The sequence below is a fragment of the Lagenorhynchus albirostris genome, chromosome 2 (assembly GCF_949774975.1).
Source record: "Lagenorhynchus albirostris chromosome 2, mLagAlb1.1, whole genome shotgun sequence".
NCBI classification, from domain to species: domain Eukaryota; kingdom Metazoa; phylum Chordata; class Mammalia; order Artiodactyla; family Delphinidae; genus Lagenorhynchus; species Lagenorhynchus albirostris.
In genome coordinates, this window is record NC_083096.1 from 136,131,434 (window position 1) to 136,154,011 (window position 22,578).

Genomic DNA, 22,578 nt, shown 5'->3' on the forward strand with positions numbered 1-22,578 from the left:
GCTAAATCCTTTTGTTATTGTTTCTAGAGAAGCAGAAAAATCTGGATTTTTATGTGAAATTTCTTAGTTTTTAAATGTTGGACACTAATTCAAAAAAGAATTTTTTTTTCAAGCACAGGGTGGGTCCACCAAAACCCATCTGGGGACCAGATTCAGCTTGTGGGCTGCCAGCCTGTAACCCTACACATGAGCTGAAATGAGCAACAGGGCAGTAAGGGCCAACGGATATAGCCCAGGGGCTGGAGGAGGGCTGGACTTGGTGAGGATCCTGGTTCTACCACTTATTGCATAGCTTTGGGGAAGCAAGCTACTTAAGCCCTCTGGGTCTTGTTTTCCTCATCTGTAAAATGGGATAATAATACTGTGTCACTGAGGGGCTTAGAGGAAATACTGCATGTAAAGTCCCTCATACAGTGCAGATGGTTTAGGAAAATAATCCCAAGAAGAAAAAAAAAATCCCATGCTAAATAACGAAGTGTTGTCAACCAGAAAGGTTAGCTAGGACTATAAGATTACTTTTTAATGGAAAAGTACAAAGAAGTAATAAAAGCATGATCTTTGTGCTGTAACATTAGCAAACTATACCAACCACGGATAGTGTCTCATTATTGTTTTTTGTAATATACAGCCATTTTTTTCTATACTGTTTCTTAAGACAAATGCATTTATAAGACTGCACAGCCTCATAACTTTTTTCCCTTTCACATTATAGTGTAAACTTTGTTGTTGCTATACAAATATTTATTATCTACCCAGTACATATGCCAGAAGGATCTTTTTGAAGTCATAAAACAGATCATGTCACACGCATGTTTAAAATCCATCAACCATTTCTCACTGCTCTTAGAATAAAATTGAAATTCCTGTCCACGGCCTCAAGGCTGTGCAGGATCTGGCCCCTGGTCACTTCTCTTACCCCACCTCCTGCCACTCCCTGCCTTGCTCATACCTGGCCCGCCCTGCTGACCTCCTATGCTGATCTCTCAGGTGCTTTCCTCCCCTCATTGAATCTGCTGCTCCTTCTTCCTGAAAGTCTCATCATTCTTGTCAACCAAAACCTCCCAAGAGAACACACTAGCTATGCCAAATCTGTTCATCTGCCATTCTCCTTCATAGCATTTTCCAGAAAACAAAATCATTTTGCATATGTATTTGTCTCCGTGTCTATTTTCTGCTGCTCTATGCTAGAATCTAAGTTCCCAGAAGGCTACCCAGGGCCCTCATCTGTCTTGCTCACCTTGCAACCTCAGTGCCCATCATATAGGAGACACTCAGCCAAGACTTTTTAAATGAAAAAAATGAACCCACCACCCATTGTCCCCAGCCTCAGATTCTCCTGAGGTCATTACTTCCAAGTTTTTTCCCTGAACTAGATTATTCAAACCCTGCAAGGCAAACACTTGAAGAGGTAGTAGAGTGAAATGGGTCTGAAATGGGTCTATGGGTCTGAAATGCCAAGGTTCAAACCCCAGCCTTGCCATTTATTAGCTGAATAACCTTAGGCAAATTGCTTAACATGTCTGAGTCTGTTTTGTCATCTGTAAAATATGAGACTTAACTTCATAGGGTGGTTGTGAGGATTAGATGAGTTTAACATGGATGAAATGCTTAGACAAGTATTACGTATATAATAAGCACTGTATACATTTTAGCTACTGTTTTCATCTAATTCCTTATTCTGTTGTTATTGCTTAGTCCAAAAAGGCTGTAATTTTGGGGACTTCCCTGGTGGTCCAGTGGCTAAGGCTCCGCACTCCCAATTCAGGGGGCCCGGGTTTGATCCCTGGTCAGGGAACTAGATTTCACATGCCACAACTAAGACTTCCATGCCGCAACTAAAGATCCCATGTGCCAAAACTAAAAGATCCTGCATGCCACAACAAAGACCCGGCTCAGCCAAATAAATAAATACATATACATATACGTGTGTGTGTGTGTGTATTTTTTTTTTAATTTTTAAAAGGCTGTAATTTTGTGAAGACAGAGACCACCTCTGGGTTCCCACAGTGAAGTGCACAGGTCTCCACAGGAGGGGGATGGGGGATGGAGCTGTTTGTATGGTTCTTGATGTACGTATGCTTGCATGATACGAGACGAGGAGTAAGACATTTAACATTTTTGAGCCTCAGTTTCCTCATTTATAAAAAGAGATAATATCTATCCCACAAGACTAGTGTAAAGATTAAATAATCATTGTGGAATAAAATAATTCTGGGGCTGGAGGCACTGGTGAATTTTAGGGGAAACAAGTAGAAGGTATTCAGTAAGTCAATCAGCTTTGCAATTCAAAGCTGGCTGCTTTCTGGTATAGGTATTACACATAGGATGTGGATGATTCAAATAAATGAATGACTCTGAAAATATGCTTTATACTCTTCTACTATTTTCTGTGATTGTCTCTGACAACTCTGTGGTCATTTTTAGGTGGTTTCCGTAGCTATTATTCAAACAGGAAAAGCATACCACTCATTACACTCAGCTACTTAAAATAAGATATTCTAGTGTTTAAAATTCTCTCGACTGGTGCTAGAATGTTATTGACATGCCCATCAGTAGAGACAAACATTTTTATGCACAGTGGAAGTGAGAATTAGACTACTCTTTGAATAAGATATTTTACAAATATCTGACTAAATTATAATAATTCCACAAAGCTGATATTATTATCATCATTTGACAGCTCAGCATGCTGAAACTCAGAGATGCTGACTTAGCCTAAGGTTGCAAAATCGGTAAATGGTGGAGAAAGATTTAAATGCAAGTGTGTTTGGCTTCAAATCCTGTACTTTTTCTGTTGTTACAGAACTGTGTTCTATCTCCCAGAGCTCCAATCTTGTATGAGCTGTACTGCTAAGATCTGACGAATGTAGGTAAATAATATCAGACCTATACACGAAATGTAAAGCCAGAGAAACTAACAGAAAAAGACTATAGTTTCCACCAAACTGCCATCCATAAAGAAATGGTGGGCTTCCCTGGTGGCGCAGTGGTTGAGAGTTCGCCTGCCGATGCAGGGGACACGGGTTCGTGTCTCGGTCCGGGAGGATCCCACATGCCGCGGAGCGGCTGGGCCCGTGAGCCATGGCCGCTGAGCCTGCACGTCCGGAGCCTGTGCTCCGCAACGGGAGAGGCCACAACAGTGAGAGGCCCGTGTACCGCAAAAAAAAAAAAAAAAAAAGAAAGAAAGAAATGGTGCATTTCCAAGAAAGAAACAGACATTGTTTATCTTTCATAAAGTTTCAAGATGAGAAACCTAAAGAAAAGAGAATAATTGTTACTATATCATCAAGAAGAATGAAAGAATAAGGCCAGTCGAGGCCCTTACTGTGCCAGCCTCTTACTGTACAGAAGGGACAAGGACCAGGCTTTCCTGAAGTCTAACAGAGTTTTCTTTTCAAGAGTTCCTACTGCAAAGCATCCAATGCTAGGTGTGCTAGCACCTTCTACAGCTAGCAGGAAGTTATCAAACCACCCCTCTGGCTATCCAAACTCCCAGGTTCCTCCCAAGAATCTACATACACAGGATAAAGCACATTAGAACCAATCAGAGAATCATTTACTCATTTTCCCAATATGTTATCAGGGGAACAGAAGCAGAAGGGCATGGACTGGGGAGATGAAAGGGGCAGATATATTTTCTAAACCCATCAACAAAATCCTCTGACATTCCAGCCAGCTGCTTCCAGACCTTTGGAATGAACAATGAAAATTGCAAACTATAAAATGATTAGTCTTCTGTTCTGGTGACAATAGCAAAAAGAGGAAATGAGTTAAAAGATGGACTGGAATATCTCCATGCATCCGCTACAAGCCAGATAATTATCTTCCATTAACACTGAGCTGTCAGGATCGGCATCAGCCTGTTAACTTGCTTGACCTTCCTCAGCCTGCACCTTGTTACCCTACAATGTTTCATGTTTATAAAGATAGGAGACTCCAGCTGTTCCAGCCTGAGAGAACTTAATTTACATTTGGCCTTCATTAAGATGAGAGTCCGAATCATTGAGACCAAATGGAGAAGCCAGACTGCTGGGGGTTATGAAAAAATCAAATGGCATTTTTCCTTTTATCTGACAATTCTTATTAAGGAGATATACGTCAACCTAAAACACACAAACCTTATATGTAAAGGACATGATTAAAATTCCATATTGCAGAACTAGGACCTGAGTGAAGGCTTTGCCCAAAAGGTACGGTGGTCCTAGTATACCACTTCTGTCTTCTGAGAAGTCTGAACTCCAAATTCTGCCCAACTCCCTCTGACATCTGATTCCAGGCTAAGGACAAGGAGCACATGAATGACAGCAATACCGAGATGAGCGGTGAGCTCTGACTCCTCTGCCTAGCTCGCCCCTCATGGCCAATCAGCCCCAATGTCCTGCTGACATTAACCCCTAACGATTTCTGGAACCCATCTCCTCTCCATCCCACAGTGCCTAATTCAGGCCTCATCACTTCTCACCTGGAAAACTGCACTAGCTCCTCATTGGCCCACTCAAATCATTCAAACAATATTTACTGAGTACCTACTATCTGCCAGGCATTTAATTAGGGATAGGGACACAACAAGGAACAAAATGGATATCATCTCCATCCTCCTGTGGATTACTATGGTTGGAGGGGGTGAGCTTTTATACAAATCATCATACAAATTGACGTGTCATTACAATTTATGAAAGAGACAATGAAGTAAAATTAAGAGTACAATGACAAGAGACCTCTGATTTATTTGAGGGTCAGGAAAGGCTTTTTTAAGGATGTGACAATAAAGCTGAGACCTACATGATGAGTCAGAATCAATGGTGAGAAGAGGGAAGAATATTCAAGCAGAAGGCACAGCATCAGAGCATCATTAAGACCAGAGGTAAGCAAACTTTTTCTCTAACAGTCCAGAGAGTAAATATTTTCAGCTTTGCAGGCCATGCAGTCTCCATCTCAAATACTCAGTTCTACCACTGTAGGGCAAAAGCACCACAGACAGTAGATAAACGAACAAGCATGGCTGTGCTCCAATAAAACTTTATTTATGGCCACTAAAATTTTAATTTCCTATCATTTTCACAAGTCACAAAACATGACTCTTCTTTTGATTCTTTTTCAAACATCTGAAAATGTAAAACTCATTCTTAGTTCCCAGGACATCCAAAAACAGGCAACAGGCCAGATTTGGCCCATGGCCCTAGTTTGCCAACCCCTAGTCAAAAGGCTGAGGTGGCAAAGAGCTGGTGTGTTTGAGGCACTCTGAGTGGATCCCTGTGGATGGATCAGAGTGAGCAAAGTGAGAGACACACAGTAAGCAGAGGAGGGAGGTGAAAATGACGTCATACACCATCTTCTGAGCCAGGTTACAAATTTTGGAGTTTATCCTAAGGGCAAAGCAAGGCCAACTAAGTGCTATAATGAGGAAAGTAAGAAGCCTGGTTTTAGGGGAATTCCCTGGTGGTCCAGTGGTTAGGACTTGGTGCTTTAGCTGCTGGGGCCCAGGTTCCATCCCTGGTAGGGGAACTAAGATCCCACAAGCCGCACGGCATGGTCAATAAATAAATGCACACGTACTAATAAAAACATAAATAAATAAACTGGTTCTTACTCCCCCCACACACACATTTTCTCATTCCTAATCCAATCTCTTCACCCTGCCAAAGGTATCTAAGACACTTTCCCTCTTGCCTAACAACCATCCACTAATCTCTCTCACCAAATAGGCCCTTAACAAACTGAGCCCAGGCTACTTACCTGGTCTCACTTCCTACTACACTCAGGGAAGCATCCCAGGCTCCTGTCCTAGGGCCTACACACCTTACCATAATGAACCTCATTCTCTCTAGAATACTGTATCCTTCCTATCTTCTCTACTATGCAAAACCTCCACTCATATCTTGAGGCTCATCTCAAGTAGCTCGTGCAGGAAGCAAATTATTTTCCCTGAAAGCACTCTGCATATGCCTGCATCTCGGCGCTCAGTGCATCTTCTGCTGGCTATGGTTCCATGCCTCTCTTCTCCTTATGCTCCCCCACCATTGTCCCCAGTGGTCACTGTGCCGCTTGAGGGTAAGGCCGAGTCCTCTTTGTGCCCATGTCCCCAGTTCCTACCACAGTGCTGGTTCACAGCAGGACCTCAGGTAAGATTTGGCAAATTAAGGAATGAATGAAGAGTAAACAAATGGCAGCCCAGTAAACTTGGCACAGACTCTCATGTTCTGACGTCGAATGTGCTGTTGAACAGCAGCTCAAGCTACTGTACTTCCCTGTGCCTCAGTCTCCCACAAGCCCAATAAAAAGAAGGTACTGTTTCCCGATTCTCCACACACGGATGCTTTTCAGGATACAAAGGTAGAGCCTTTAGCGTTGAAAGTGGTTTTGTGGGTCTGCAGGCCAGCAACATCAGCATCACCTGGGAGCTTGTTAGAAATGCAAATTCTTAGCTCCCACCACAGGGCTACGAAGTTAGAGTCTGCAGTTTAACAAGCTCTCCAGGTGATTCATTTACACATTGAAGTTTGAGAAGAGCTAGCTGTAAGCCATGCTGGGAGGCTTTAAGGAGAAGGGACGAAACGTGATTTTAGAAGTTGTTTTGATTTTGAATTTGTAATCACAGTAAAACCAAAGGAACTCTCAGCAAGGATTCCTGGGCATGCTTACCAAAAAGACAAAAAAAAAAAAAATTGAAAAAGTCTGAAAAACAGATTTGAGGCTCAGCCTTCAGGTAGTTAAATGCACAGTGAGGCACTGTTTAGAGCCTTACTCAGGAAATTCTGAAATGGAATTGATTAGATAGATGGATGGATGGATGGATGGATGGATGGATGGATGGATGGATGGATGGATGGATGGATGGTCAGTCTTAGGTCATAATCATTGCCACACAAATCTAGAACTTAATTATTTTCTATGGGCTTTATTTAGTGCAGTTAGATCTCAAGCGCACAGGTAAATATCCTGACAGGTTCATACCAAAGGTATATTTAGATCTCCTGGGATATACAGCCCTGAGCTGGCTATGAAGCAGGTGCTCAATAAGGCTCTGGTATTGCACCAATGACCACCTGCTCAATCCTCCTCACTTAATTCAGAACAGCTATTCCTCACCTGTGGTCCAGAAGGGTGACATAGCCAACCCATTTGTTCTTTTGCACATGTTTAGGCTGGCTTAAAGACCACCACCACCCTCATTCCTGGTCCTTCCCAAAGTGGTATGCTTCACAGAGGATTTTAGTACTGCATGACTAATGGGATGAGCTGGGATTTGGAGACTAGGAGACACAGGTTTAAATTCTGGCTGTATCGTCTGTTTGGGAAAGTCATATAACCCTCTCTCTGAGCCTCAGTTTCCCATGCCATCTACCAGGCAGAGGTTGTTAGGATGAGATCAGTTAAAGTCTATGGCACACATAGCAGAGTGTGGAGGCAGTGCAAATACAAATCAATACCCTGCTTTGTATTTCAGGATATTTTTGTATCAAGTTTCCAAACTGATCCAGTCCAACTCTCTCACTTTAGAGATGGAAAAAGTGAGGCCTGGGGATGAGAATTGCTTTGCCCAAAGTCACACAGTGTGATGCAAACAGAGTCAGAATTAGGATCCTAAAACCCCCAACTCCTAAAACACTCTGTGTTTTCAAACTCTTAGCAAATATAGAAGTCTTTCTGCAAATTAAAACTTACAAAATAGCTCAATATACTAAACAAGTAACAAGCCAAGCCTGCCTTGATTACTGACGCCCTTTTTACTTACCTCCCTTCTGCCCCATGGTGGCAATCCAAGGACACCTCCTCATCACCTTTAAACTCTCCCCAACCCCACATTTGAGTAATTGAAGACTCAATCCACCTGAAACCTCAGGGCCAGTAAATGAATCACAGCAGGTCTTATCATTAGATGGATTCTCTCCTCACCAGACCACCTAGGGGTTTTCAAGTTCCTGCAATTCCCAGAGGACTTGAACTTTCTCACACATCCATCTCTACTGGGAACCATTAAGCTGACATCACCATTCTCCACACTTCATAAATGATTCTAACATCTGGAAATGGGAACCACCTGCAAGTGCCTTAGCCAGAGATCACCTTATCACAAAAGGGTATGGAAACTCAAGTTCAGGTGAGATGAGAAAGGCATTCCATAAAATGCCACTAAGGCCAAAGATTAATCATTGGGGGCTAAAAGTATGTAGAGAAAGAATGTTCCAGTCAGAAGATTTGGACTTGAATCCCAGCTCTGCCACTTTCTAACTGGAATGGTAATTAACCTCTCTGAACTTCAACAGAACAGTGGATATTAAGAAAATCAATTTCAGTCATTTTTAGGTTCAAATCCTGGTTCTGCTGCATACTTATTGAGTCACTTTGGGTGAGCTAACGAATCTCTATTAGCTTTAGTTTTAACAAATACAGAAAAAGAAAAAAAACTACTTTATAGGGTTGCCGTTAGGATTCAAAGAGATAATCTGCATCAAATACTTATTTCAGTGCCTTGCCTGAGTCAAGCAGAATGACTTAACCACAACCAAATCAATAAAATGGGATCAACCTTCCTGAGACTTGCTGCAAAAATCAAATACAACCGCCGTGATGAGCAGGGTGCCTGGTACCAACAGATTCAATAAATGGAATCCTCTGCTATTATGAGTAATCGCTCCTCAACGCTATGCACTTACCTCTTTTAGCCACAGAAGCTTCGGGGCCTGCATTTCCACGGACATCACGCCCCCAACGTACTGCAGGACACTGTGCTTGGTTTCGTTGATCCTGTGGACCTGACTGACCGCCCGGTGGTCCAGCCACATGATGATGTTTCGATGAGAATCTCCTAGCAAAAACAAGGGAGATGAGGACACAGGTGCATCCTTATCCTTCTAATTCAAGGGGGTACTTATGGATTCCCAAGGGCAAAAATCTGCACAACTGCTTGTATAATTTCACACATCAACAAGAAACAAGTGAAAGGACCACCACCAACACTGACTAGGTACATCCTACCCATATCTCGGACCCTTGAAGAGACGTGCTCTTTGAATATAGTCCCAGGGTTAAACGTCTAAAGGAAAAACCAGTCAAGATCCACCAATTAAGTATATTACCATTCATTCTCTCTCAACTTTTCCCCTTCCTTTCCTATCTCACTTATTCTAGAAAAACTTTTCTGGGTACATACTCAAGACAAGAGCCAATGAAATAAGCCTAAAACAATACTTCAGCTTTTTAAGGTATGTCTCCTTGAAATATGGACCAATATTTTAGGTATAATATCATATACAGTTACATAATGGCTTTTATTTGCCTATATTCTCACTTCCTCTAGTCACTCTAATTAAAATCAGTTAATTTAAGTGTTTTTCCTCACTCGGTTGGTTTGTGTGGTGGGGTGGGAAGCACTGGAATTTTTTTTTCCATTCTGGAACCAGGCAGACCTAATGGGGAGCGTTCTTTCAGTATAGGCAGAAATATTGAGAAAGTTATTTAATTTTTCTTAGCCTAAGTGTCCTTATCTGCAAAATGTAGCATATAAGGATTAACTGAGATTTTTCATTCATTGAACAAAAGATAATGTGCATAAAGGATATGGCAAGTACTTGTCACATAGTAGGCCCTCAAGAGGAATAAATCACAGGAAACAGAATTTAAAATCAGCTGGAAAAGGAGCATGGGCAGTGCCCCTCACATCCTACCTCTACTGTCCTGCAGCCCACAGAGAAACTAGTTGCCCCTTTCCCCCTTCCCCAGACTCTGCTAATTCATCCTGCGCTGATGGGCAAGCCAGTATTCTTTTCACAGTCCTCTGTTTCCTCTGATGGCAAAATGCAGAGAACAGCAAGGAATATACCTGGGAGATTATAAACGGGGAAGATAAAAGGGACTCAAGAGTAACTGAGATAGGCACTTCACATGTTATTTTATTTACTGGCAAAATAACTGCAGCAATTATATAATTTTGCTAATATGCATGTTTATAAAGCTGCACATGCGCGTTTGTGTGTGTCCCAAGCCTTGTGCTGAACCTCTTGCACACATCGTCTCATTTAATCCTTAAAACAACCCTGAGATCTAGGCCGTTTTCAACGACAATCTGACTCCGAGATTGAAGACATGCCTACTACCTCACAGCTGGGAAAAGCACAAAGTGTTCTTTGAAAGTAGATCTGTGCAGAGAATGGATAAATAAATTAGTAAAACCAATTTAAACTCGAGCTACACACATCAACATGAATAATGACACCAGCTGGGGTATTTTTAAACACAGTATATATTGTTTGTTGTTGTGGGTATACACACATGTGGTAAAAGCACAGAAGAAATGTGTTTGTGAACACCAGCTATGGCAGAACCATTACCTGCTGGGCAGAGGGACGGGGGAGGGGGAGGGCATGGACTGAAGCTTCAAGTGGTTCTTTCTTTAAAAAAAAAAAAGGACTTGTGGCAAATGTGGCAAAACCTCATCTGTTTATCCTCATACATACATAGGAGGCTGTTATCTTATTTTCCTTACTCTTCCATATATTTGAAAAAGAATTTTTAAAACTTACAAAAAAAGTCAGCCTAAGGACACATCTAAATTAGGTCATCATCGTAATGAGTCATCATCGTAATGAGTCACTCATTGGTTTGCCTGCCTGGAGAGATTTCAGGTCCCACAAAAACTCCTCAAACAACAGTAATACATTTAAAATAAGAGAGAGTACATGAAACCTTCCATAGGTACATCTAAGATTTTGTTTAAACAGCTGAGTGATTCTATGTATGACAAAACTGCTTAAAGTTCTGGTTCTAGTTTCACATTAGAATCTCCTGGGATAGCTTTAAAAATACTGATGTCCAGGTCCTATTCCAGAACCATCACGGAATCAGACTGTGGGTATGTGGGCACACATTCATAAACACACACACACACACACACACAATGTGGGTGTGTGGGTGTTGGGGGGGACAATATTTGCATTGCATCTTAAATATTGTATAGAATCTGTCTGCAGCTGCTTCAAGACAAAAACACCTGTTGCTAAACTTTCTACTGTAAAGACAGACCGATCAGCCACTACTACCTCTACATGAAGAGGCTCTCAGAATGACACACTGAGCATTGTGTAGAATCAATTACTTTATTATATTTATTATGATTATTAATTAACAATGTTCATTACAGACAACAACCTGGAAGTTAATCTTTTTTTCAGTGCCTGTAGAAAATCACAAATAAATGACTCCACTGAAAGTTCATTTCATCTTTTATTAAGCATCTGCTACATGCCAGGCACAGGGCTGGGTGCTGGGATACCAAGAAGAATGTGCCACAGTCTCTGCCCTTACGGAACACGTGGGTAAATGGAAAAACGTCTGTATGGAGTGATGACAGAAGTCCTGGACATGGTACAGAGAGAAGGAAGAGCACAGAGAAGCCCCCAGTTAGCCGAGTCCGAGGCTGCACAGGGAGCTTCCAAGACGCAGGAAAGCTTTAGGTTAATTCTGAAAATGACTGGCCACTGGATAAGCAGGTGAAGACAGAGTGAGGGAGGAGGGGCTACACAATAGAAACAGCACGTGAAACCAAGAGAGCACAGACCCATAAAGGCATCATATTTTAAGAGAACTGGAAATAATCTGGTAGAGCAGAATTAGGGTTACATAGTCAGTTTACCTTAGGGCAGATTATTTATCCCTGTACTCATTCAATTAATACTGTCAACACCTCACAGGAGGTGTTCCAGGGGTACTTGAAGGAAATGACTGTGAATCAGAAAACCATCTAAATACTAGGTTTCTGTTACAGAGTAGCCTAGGTAGTAACTTCCTCCCTGACCCTAAATATCTCCCTTGGCTCCTCTCCCTCCCAAGAGCTCCTGTGGCTAGAATGATTCACCCAGTCATGGTCTGAGCTAGGTGGGTTGCAGAGGTAGGAAGCACACAGCAATGGCACCTCTGTCCAACCCAGCACTGGTCTGATCTTGAAAAGGAAGAAAGACCAAACAAGAAAAGGCAAACAATGAGACTATTTTATCATGTAGGTCAGTGTTCTCAAACTAGTGCACTTAATTTCCTTGGGATTTTTTTTTTCTTTTCCTTTTTCTTTTTGGTTACCATCGAAAGAAAGTAAGTTTTGCTGGTCTTATGGGTTTGGTTTTAATGGTGATGGTTAATTTCCTGACCCCACTCCTTGCTCTTCACAATTACTCCAATTAACCAGTCAAGAATGGGTCATTATCAGGTAAACAGAAGTCTTTAAAGACCCTCTTAATTCATCCTTAAAATCTGAATTTCATTTTCTAGTACAGGCTAATCCATTGCCATTAAAATCTAACCTTAATAGAACCTGTTGAAAGGCAAGAAACTGATGAGGGCACCTGCAGCTGGATGCATTTGATGAATGGGTACATTTTAACCTTTTAGGTGGAATACAGTTTTTTCAACACTTATAATTCAGGTTGCAACCTAGGTAACACTTTTAATAGGAGAACTGTCAACAGGAGGCAATTCTCTCTACAATGAGAAAAAAGATGGCATCCGGGAGGGTGCTGGTATAAGCAGGTTTAACAAGGAACTCTTCCTCTACTTCAGATGTTCTTATTCCTAATGTTTTACTTGTCCATTCATCTGCACCCAGTAATTCTCCACATATTAGAATTATCGAGAAAACTTTAAAAACCCTGATGCCCTAGCCTCACCCCAAGCCAACTAAATACAAAGCCTGGGGGTAAGGCTCATGAATTGGTAATCTTAAAAGATCTCCAGTTGATTCTAATGTGCTAACCAGAGTTAAAAACCATATGTCTTAGCAGATTAGAAGGTACAGAGTCCTTGGAACTTAGGGCTCTTAACATCTAAAGTCCCATCCAAAATGAGAATTCCTCCCACAGCATCCCTAACAGACCATCACCTGACCGCTACTTAAAACAAGCCAACAAAGAAGTGCTGGCAGCCTCCCCCAAGCAGCCCACTCCGTGGCTGGAGAGGGCTTGCTGCTGCTGAGCTGAGGTCTGTAGGTTCAGTCCCATTCCTTGGGTCTCTACTCTCTGAAGTGGTCTAGACGGGGGTTGCCCTGCCCTACTGGGCTGGAACAATGCCAGCTGAGCCAGTGGTCAGCCACTGAGAACAAGGACGACTCATATTCGTCTCTGAAGCCTCAACACTTAATCAGACAGGGATTGGCACACAGGGGGTCCTACTTAATGTGGCATAAATAGAAAAAAATGTGTGTGTGTGTGTGTGTGTGTGTGTGTGTGTGTGTGTGTGTAAAAGATGGTCACCATTACCACTGTGCTCTAATCATTCATCCATTTGCATACTTTTGCAGGGCACGTCATTTATAAAAATCACTGTTTCATGCATTAGGTCCATAGGAGTAAGTAAGACACATTCTCCTAACTTAAGGAATTCATAATCGGACTTAAGAAACTTTTCTGAGCATTCAGGCATCCGGCTCTCACTTAATTCTCACAGCAAAGCTACTGTTTCATTATTCCAATTCTTTCAGAGGAGAAACCAAGCCATGCAGACGTTAAGTGACTCACTCAAGGTGTCACAGCTCAGCAGCAGCAGGGCTAAGATCTGGGACTGCCTGACTCCAATGCCAGGGTGTCCCATTGTGCCCCAGTATCCACAGCTGCCAGTTAAGAAAGGTGCTGCTACAGCAGTGTCCACTACCAAGGATTCTTTAATACAGCCTCGCCCAAAACATGCTTGTGATACCTATGTTGGCAACAACCGACTGAAAATACAGAGTCACACTCCTTTAGATGGAGCATGCAATTTCCAGTGCACCATAGTCTCCACTGCTCCCAAATGTCTGCCACTCATCAAAAGGTTAAATGTCAGTTGAACTTTATCTCTGCACATGTGCTGTTGTTTTTCTCAAACCTGGCACACTGTATTCATTTACATTACCTACCTGACTTTTGGGTTTGCAACCTTGGTGCTAGCACTACTGGCTAGAGTATCCCAAAAGAGACACATTCTCACCACCCATGAGAAATTTCTGACAGTGGATAAAAGTTGGCACTTACATTTGAAACAGCTCGTTACAGTACTCATGAGTGTAATGAGAGAGTGCAATGAGAGTGTAATGAGAGTGTATTAGAACAACGTCATTAAATGTGAATGTCTTTGGTCTGGCTATTGAAAATAGAGAGACCATTTGTTTCCAGCTTTTGTGTGATATATGGTCCTGTCTGTCTTATTCTATTTTCTTTAAGTGAACTTGATTCACCCACTCAAATGAATGTGGTGGAGGAGCTTCATATGCAAAACAATTTCAGGCACAGACAACACTCCCTTCCTTGAAAAGGCCCAGACCAGTTAACTGTTTCAAGGCTACTCACTCTGAGCTAATGATCCCATGTTCATCCTACATCAGATTTTCTGCTGTGGCTCCTGTGCATTATGGAGCCAAGTCTCTTCCTAATCCACCTAATCCCAATGTCACCCCTCTCCTACTAACTGCTGCCCAAGCTTTAACCTCTAGGGACATGATTTTGGGGCTCCATGCTCCACCTGTAAATCTCACTAACAGTGATAACACTTGATATCATGCTCCAACTGGGCCCCGGCCAGTATCCCACCACCAAGAAAAGAGAGAGAAATGGTCCTACCTTCATGATTCACTGGTAAAGGATGAAACTGCTTATCCAAAACAACCAGAGAACACGTGGCATCAAACCCAAGCCCTCGAATTTGGTTTAAATCAATCCCTTGTACAACTTTCTGTTTTAAAAACAAATAAAAAAAACATAAATTAAAATACAGGCTTTTAAAAGACTGAAAACAGTTATGACTAGAAGGAAATGAATGGCAGAATAAAGTATTTACAACAGAAAACAAAAGTTCAATGTCACTAAAATATCAGAAGATCCTATAAATTAATTTAAAAGACAACCAATCTAATTGGAAATTAAGCAAAGGACATGACAAGTCACTTCATAAAATAAAAAGAAATAGTCAAAGAGTATATAAAAAGATTCCCAACTCCACTAAAATTAAATAAATGCAAATAAAAATATCCCAATCTTTGTTTTTCTTATTGGCAAAAATTTTAAAAATTAAGAGTATATAGTAGTGGCAAGACAGGGAGAAGTGGACCTTCTTTTATATTATCCTAACAGTGTGATAATTTAGTACAAATTTTAAAGAATATAGTATAGTATTTACTAAAATTAAAAAATGCATAACTTTTGACCCAGCAATCCTACTTCTAGGAACCTATCTTAGTGAATTATTAGCATGAGTAAGTAAAATTACATATAAACAAAGGTTAACTGTTTAAGAATATACCTAAAAATTGGAAAAATTATTTTTATTAAATAAATTATGGTATACCTGTAAAACAGAATTTTCTACAGTCATTAAAAATGAAGAGATAGGGGGCTTCCCTGGTGGCGCAGTGGCTGAGAGTCCGCCTGCCGAAGCAGGGGACACGGGTTCGTGCCCCGGTCCGGGAAGATCCCACATGCCGCGGAGCGGCTAGGCCCGTGAGCCATGGCCGCTGAGCCTGTGCGTCCGGAGCCTGTGCTCCGCAACGGGAGAGGCCACAACAGTGAGAGGCCCGCGTACCGCCAAAAAAAAATAAAAATGAAGAGATAGAGAAGTATCTTCTAGGTGTGATAGTATGAAGAGGTTGGCAAATCTTCTTAGCAAAATAAAAGCATAAAACTGAACAACATCATCAAAAACAACCATCTTGGGGCTATGGAACTTGGCCAAAGCTACATAAGAAACTGAGAAACAGTCTTTCTTGAAAAATAAAATTGCACCTAAAACATTCCCACAAAACAACAACTCTAGGACCAGATGGATTCATTGGGAAGTTCTGTGAAACATTCAAAGAATAAACAATACCACTCCTATACAAATTTGTTTAGGATATAGTGAAGGAGAGAACATTTTCCAACATTTCATGGCCAGTACTACCCTGATACCAAAGCCAAACAAAGATATCAAATGAAAAGGACACTGTAGACCAATAACTGCCATGAACCTAAGTGTAAAAATCCTTAACAAAATATTAACAAACCAATATTGCAATATATAAAACATTCATTTTTCACCATGACCATGTGGGGTTACCCCAGGAATGCAAGAGTCGTTCAATATCCATAAATCAATTAATGTATAACATATACTAATAGAATAAAGTACAAACACCAATGATCATCTCAACAGATGCAAAAAATAAATAAAAAATAAAAATCACTCAATAAACCAAGATAGAAGGGACCTTCTACAACCTGATAAACAGCATCTACAAAAACCTATACAAATCAAATGTTCACCATGGTTTAACCAAATGTTGAAACCAAGTGTGTTATATCCATACAAAAGTATAGTACTCAGAAAGAGTACTATCTGTGCAACCACATGAATGAACCTTAAAAACATTATGCTAAGTGAAAGAAGTCTGACACAAAAGAAGGCATGTTGTATGATTCCATTTATGTGAAATTTCTAGAAAGGAATAACTATAAAGACAGAAAACAGTTATCTATGACTGGGGCTGGGGACTGACTACAAACAGGCATAAGGGAACTTTTGGGGGGTAACAGAACTATTCTAAAATTGAATTATGGTGATGATTGCACAATGTGTAAATTTAATAAAATCACTGAATTATACATTTACAATGGATGATTTTATGGTATGTAAATTATACCTCAAGCTGTTAAATTTTTTTTTTACAAAGTTGAGCTATAAAAGATGAAATGGAAATACATCCATGATATATTAATAAGGTACAAAAAAAATATACAACAAACTGATAATAGTGGTTGCCTCTGAGAACAGAAACGACAGCTGGAGGAGATGGGAGATTTTTCACTTTGTCATGTAATTTTTTCAGCTGGAGAATAACAGATTTATTGATGAATTCTATTTTTTAATTTTTGTTTCTATGGTTTCCTTTTGTGAAAAAGCATGAGTGATCATACTCATTAACATTTCCTGCCAACTTAAAACATGACAATAACCTTTTAAATACCACAAAAGTCAACTCAAATGTGTCCATCACCATTTAAAATGCTCAAGTCGGGCTTCCCTGGTGGCGCAGTGGTTGAGAGTCCGCCTGCCGATGCAGGGGACAGGGGTTCGTGCCCGGGAAGATCCCACATGCCACATGCCGTGGAGCGGCTGGCCCGTGAGCCATGGCCGCTGAGCCTGTGCGTCCGGAGCCTGTGCTCCGCAACAGGAGAGGCCACAACAGTGAGAGGCCCACGTACCACAAAAATAATAATAAAATAAAAGAAAAGAAAATGCTCAAGTCTTCTTTTTTCCTGTTTTGGAATGTTGGACTTGTCATTTAGGATTCTGTTTCTTACTATTTAATGGGTTCCTCAAATAAGAGCTACACACAATTATTACAGATTTTTCAACAAAGAAAAGCATTAATTTTTTCAAATAATAACCACAATAAATTATAAAATGTCACCATATATTGAGCACCTATGGAGTGTCAGGTACTTTACAAACATCATCTTATTTAATCCTTACAAAACCCACTGAGGAAACATTTAGTATTTCCATTTCATAAAAAAATAAGTGGAAGACTGGGGAGGGAAGGGAACAGCAAGTGGGCTCCAAAGATTGAGAATTTGAACTTAATCCTGTCGTACAGCCAGTCGATGGCAGAGCCAGAATTCAAACTCAGAGCCTGTGTTCTTCCTACTCCACCATACTGCCTGCCTGCCCAAGAGACTCACCCTGCAGAGAGGGCAAGTGCTCTATGCAAGAACATCGCTAGTCAGCCATCCGTGATGCCTGGCAATACCTCTGCCCCACATCACCAGGTGAATGCCCCGTACACCTTTACTACACTGATTCATCAAGACTTAGAAGAATGTGAGCTGCAAACCCAAGTGCCTGTCAGCATGGCCTCATGACAATGACCCACAAAGACCTGGTTTCCAATCCTAGCTCTGTCACTCTGGCTATGTGACCCAGGGCATGTTACACAATTCCAGCCATTCTAATCACCCCCTTGCCTTGCTGGATCATGTCTCTGTAGCATTTATAAGCATGGTCTCCTCTACCTGGAATGTCCTTCCAACTTGGCTTGGAAATCTCTGGGTAGTGGCTAAGATCAATGGTACTGGGTGCAGACGCCCTGAGTTTGAAACCTGGCTCTGCCACCGACCAGTCATGTGACTTTGGGAAGCCAGAAAACCCGTTTCCTTGGTTACACAAAGCTATTACTTAGACCTACATCTCCTAATGACATTATGAGAATTCAGCAAAATAAGGTGTGATTAGCCCAACATCTGGCATTTGGTGCACAATAAGTAGCAGCCACTATTTGAGGAAATTAGCTGCCTCCAATCTTCTTTGAACTCATGGAGCATCAATCTAACAATCAACAAGCCAGCCCTAACGTCTACCTGCCTTGCGGCCCTATTGGTCTCTGTGCCCAGAGAGTGCATGCCTGACTTGGGCAAGCCCACCCCACACAGGCCTGCAATTAGTCAAGAGAGGAACTGGGAGGGAACATGTAGAAGATGCAATAAAACTCAATACCACAAGGCAGCTTTGGAATAGAAACAAGCATGGGCTACAGTGTCAAAAGAGCCACCTTCTGGTTCCAACTCCACCACTTCCGGATCAGGTAATCTTGCACTAATCTATCTCATCACCTTTCTGAGCCTCAGGTTCCTGAGAGAGAGAGAACTCCTAGGTAAGGATCAAGACCGTCAATTGGTTTGAAAGTACTCTGGAACCGATAACCCTTTGTAGGAAATATGAAGGATGGAAAACTCACTCGCTGCCTTACTGATTGTGTTCATGGAATCTTTCTGATGTATGAAGCATAGCATGCTCTGTGTGTCATGTAAGCACATATAAAATGACAGGATAAACAACTGAAAAGTTTGGATAAACTCAAATCCTCCTAAGAATTATGGTGGGAGTGACTTTCCAGTAGAAGCAAAGAAAATATTCTCTACAATCTACTTTATGAATCCCCTCGAAGACCTACAGAGTTCTATATTCTAACCATGGCCTTTCAGCCTCAAAAGTGCAGTGTCTCCATCTCTAAAACGGAAACCTATCACCAGGAACTGGAGGAATAATTGTGACATGCATTTAAACCTGATTTGGTTAGGCAGCCACTGTCATTTCCCCAGCCTTATATGGAAATGCCTTATGACCATGTTCATCATGCTTATCATGAGGACCCCCGCCACTCCCCAACCCCACCCCCATCTAAATCATCTCAGAGAGATGGCTGTCAGGGTCACACTACCCAGAAGGCCCCTGGGACTTGACCTGCTGACCTGAGGATTCTTTTTTATATGCTCATTAATGGAAGAAGAAAGCAGGCTAGTAAACTCACCCCAACAGCTTGGCATCAAGGGAATTTCCTCAGCTAGAGAGAAAGCACATTGCTCTGCTAAAGAATTTCCAGAGAAGGAGACTTCTGCAACTTCATTCGGTAACCTGGTCCATGTCTCGCAACTGTCAACTTGTAGCTATGGGGCAGCAAACAAATGTTTGGGGAAGGGATTGTGCATCGCTTTGTTCTGACTGTGGGAACCAGTTCAATTCTGCATGTGTTTTAAATCAGCAGGCTGTGCCTTATTGGGTGGGGAGACAGCGTTCCTCAGAAATCTTCCGAACTGAGAACTGGAGGGTCAGAGGCATACCTGGTTTTATCTTTGGCTGTATTTGGAGCAAGCGTCAAAGCCTGGGGCCTCACGGAAGCCAGCTTGCAATAGAGTTCTGTGTGGCTGGTACTGTATTCTTTTAAATCTTGATTTGAATGCCTTTGTCAGCTTTGGGGGTGTGCATGAGGTTATGAAATCCCCAGTTTCCTCAGGCCCATCACTCCCTGTTGCCTACACAATTCAATTATGCATTCAGTCAGTCAGCAAATACAATCAAGCCCCTTCTAAGGTCATGCTGTGCACTCTTCTGGGTATTTGGGAAACAATGGAAAGCAAAATATTTTTTTTTAATTCCTTACTGTTTTGGAGGTTACGTTGTAAGGATATACAACAGCCAATAAACCGAAAAGATTATATCGTGTATGTACAGTATACTAGAAAGTGATGTCAGGGGGATCAGGAATGCCGGAGAAGGGGAAGGTAGTTGCTGAGAAAGTGAGATTTGAGGAAACACCTGAAGGACCTGAGGAGCTGACCCTGTAGAAAACTGCAGAAAAAGTGTTTCAGGCAGGAGAACAGCCAGTGCAAAGGCCCTAAGGTGGGAATAACAACAAGGCTAATACAGCTTGTGTGGGGTGTATGTTACCTGCAAGGCCCCTGGAGGCCTTCAGCTTTACAAAATCTACTCTAGTGACCAGTAAAATGAACAAATCCAGTCCTGGTCCATTACCTACACAGCATCCTAGCTCAGGTGTGGTACTGTCCCTTGAACATAAGGTAGAGAGATAGAGGCCAAACACTGCCATTTATGTCAGTGACACCAACATTCCTCCAAGGACAGAAACTCTGACACTGCCTCTACCTCCTTCCTCTCCATCATCACCAGGTCCTGTTCGATCTTCCTTCCAAAGTCTCTCAGTCTTGTGCCGCCTCTTTATTCCTCGGCCAACATCCTAACCCAGCCCTTCATTTAATAAAGAGATAGTATTAGGCACCTACATGTGCCACCACAGAGGACACATGCTCAACAAGAGAGACATAGCCCCAGGCCTCCCAGACCTTATGGTTCAAACAAATCTCAGCTTCCAGACCTTTATCAGAAGAAGGAAATTGCCTCCTAACTGGCATCCTTGAATTCAGTTTCTGTTCCTCCAAGCCATCCTGAATCTGTTGCTGGTCAGTCTGAAACTCAGGATGATTCTAGAAGAGCTCCCAACTGGCCTCAGAACCAGCCACCCCAGGTATGCCCCCAACACCAATTCCAGCTTCCCTTCCTCCTCCTACTGGAAACCACCTGCTCCAGCCGGGGATGACTAACTTTTCCACCTAAGCGCTTCTGTCCGTAATATTCCTCCTGAGCAACCACTCTTAGTGTTCTCCAGTCTCACTTTTAACCCTACATCCTTCCTCAAGCTTTCTTCATTGATTGGGAGTAGGGAGGTCCCAATGTCTTGAGTCATTCATTCTTTTTACATTTCCCGGGTCTACTATACGTTAGGACCTGGGTGAGCAAACTACAGTTCCTACCCTCCTGCAGTACAAAATCTAGTAGAAAAGACAGCTATTAATCCACAAATGGGAATTATTTTATTTTACTTCATTTATTATGTTATTACTTGATTATAGAATGATTTTACTATTTGATATTAATCAAAAAATGAATGATTCACAAACCATGTGAAGTTCTATGAAGAAAAAGTACAAGAGATGTGAAAACACTGAGTAAAACAGGACTTAGTTGGGAGGTAACATCGGGCGAGAAACGGCTTCCTCCTTGAACAACTGCCTTTTGAACTAAGATCCAGTGCAGCACTATGCAAGGGACCTTCTGCAGGGATGGACATGCTCTGTACCCGTGCTGTCCAGCACAGCAGCCACCAGCCACACGTGGCTGCCAAGCACTTGAAGCGTGGCTACTGCAATGGAGGAACCAAATTTTAAACTCTATTTAATTTTAACTAAATGTAAACGGTGACATGTGGCTAGTGACTGCTGTATCGGACAGTATGGATCTAAGGATGAATAGGAGTGAAATGTGTCAACGGAAGGCAGGAAGAGTATGCAGGAAGAAGAAAGAATGTGTGCAAAAGCCCGGCCAGAGGACAAGGGGAGCAGTGCATGTGTGGGATTATGACAGAAGGAGAATATGGGTGGAAGGCAGAGCTGAGAGAAGCATCATGAGATGAGCCAGGAGAGCAGGCTGAAACCAAACCACACAGCGCCTACAGGCCATGTTAAGGATTCTGAGTTCTATCCAAGCAGTAGTATGGGGCTACAGAAGAGCTGTAAGCAAAAGAGTGACCTGATCAAGTTAGCATTAACAGATATCTATCATTCCAGCTCAAGAAGGAGCACAATTGGAGAGGGGAAATGCACAGACATAGATGAGGTCAGTTACATTCCAAGGCTAATCCAGACAAAAGATGAAGGTATTTGGTGTTGGAGATGGAGGGAATGCAGAGATCTGGCCTGAGTTCAGGCTTATCACCCACTTCCTGGGTGACTTAGGGAAAGTCACTTAACTCTCTGGATTTCAGTATTTCTTTTCAATTTAACATGGGAGTAACAACCCCTCCCCTACCTACCTTGTATGACAATCAAATGGATAGGAATGTACTTTGTAAACCATAAGGGTTCTATAAATATAGGAGGTTGACATGGTTGCTCAATCCCACACGGGTGACTCCCTCTTCTGCTCCTTCTCTCTCCAACCATTACTCACATAGCTGGTACAATTTAGAACAAAATGGTATTTTGTTGGCTTCATGGGTATTATTTTTTTCCATGCAACTGAACTATTTCATCCTTAGGGGCAGAGAACCTGTTGTAGCCCTCACTCCCATATATAATCTAGCGCTTAGCAAAGAGCATAGCACATAGTAGGTGCTCAATAAATATTCGCAGACTAATGACACTTGACAAATACCTGCTGGCTGAATGGCACCTCCAGCTTATCTTCTTCCTAACGGAAGCTGTTACTAGACACTACCTTGCAATGTTCTTGCCT

The 22,578-nt window shown here is 41.9% G+C and overlaps 1 protein-coding gene across 5 annotated transcripts in view; it reads right to left on the reverse strand.

Annotated features, from left to right (window-relative positions):
• The window catches only part of FGGY (FGGY carbohydrate kinase domain containing), a 411,736-nt gene that overhangs the window by 364,738 nt on the left and 24,420 nt on the right, over nucleotides 1-22,578 (reverse strand). For 4 of the 5 annotated variants that reach the window (XM_060139919.1, XM_060139918.1, XM_060139916.1 and 1 more), the window contains exons 3-4: nucleotides 14,580-14,691; nucleotides 8,658-8,809 (exon numbers count right to left, since the gene is read on the reverse strand). In XM_060139919.1, the coding sequence (XP_059995902.1) occupies nucleotides 8,658-8,809; nucleotides 14,580-14,691 (264 nt within the window). The remainder of the gene's footprint in view (nucleotides 1-8,657; nucleotides 8,810-14,579; nucleotides 14,692-22,578) is intronic. The other variant, XM_060139920.1, reaches the window with a different exon arrangement.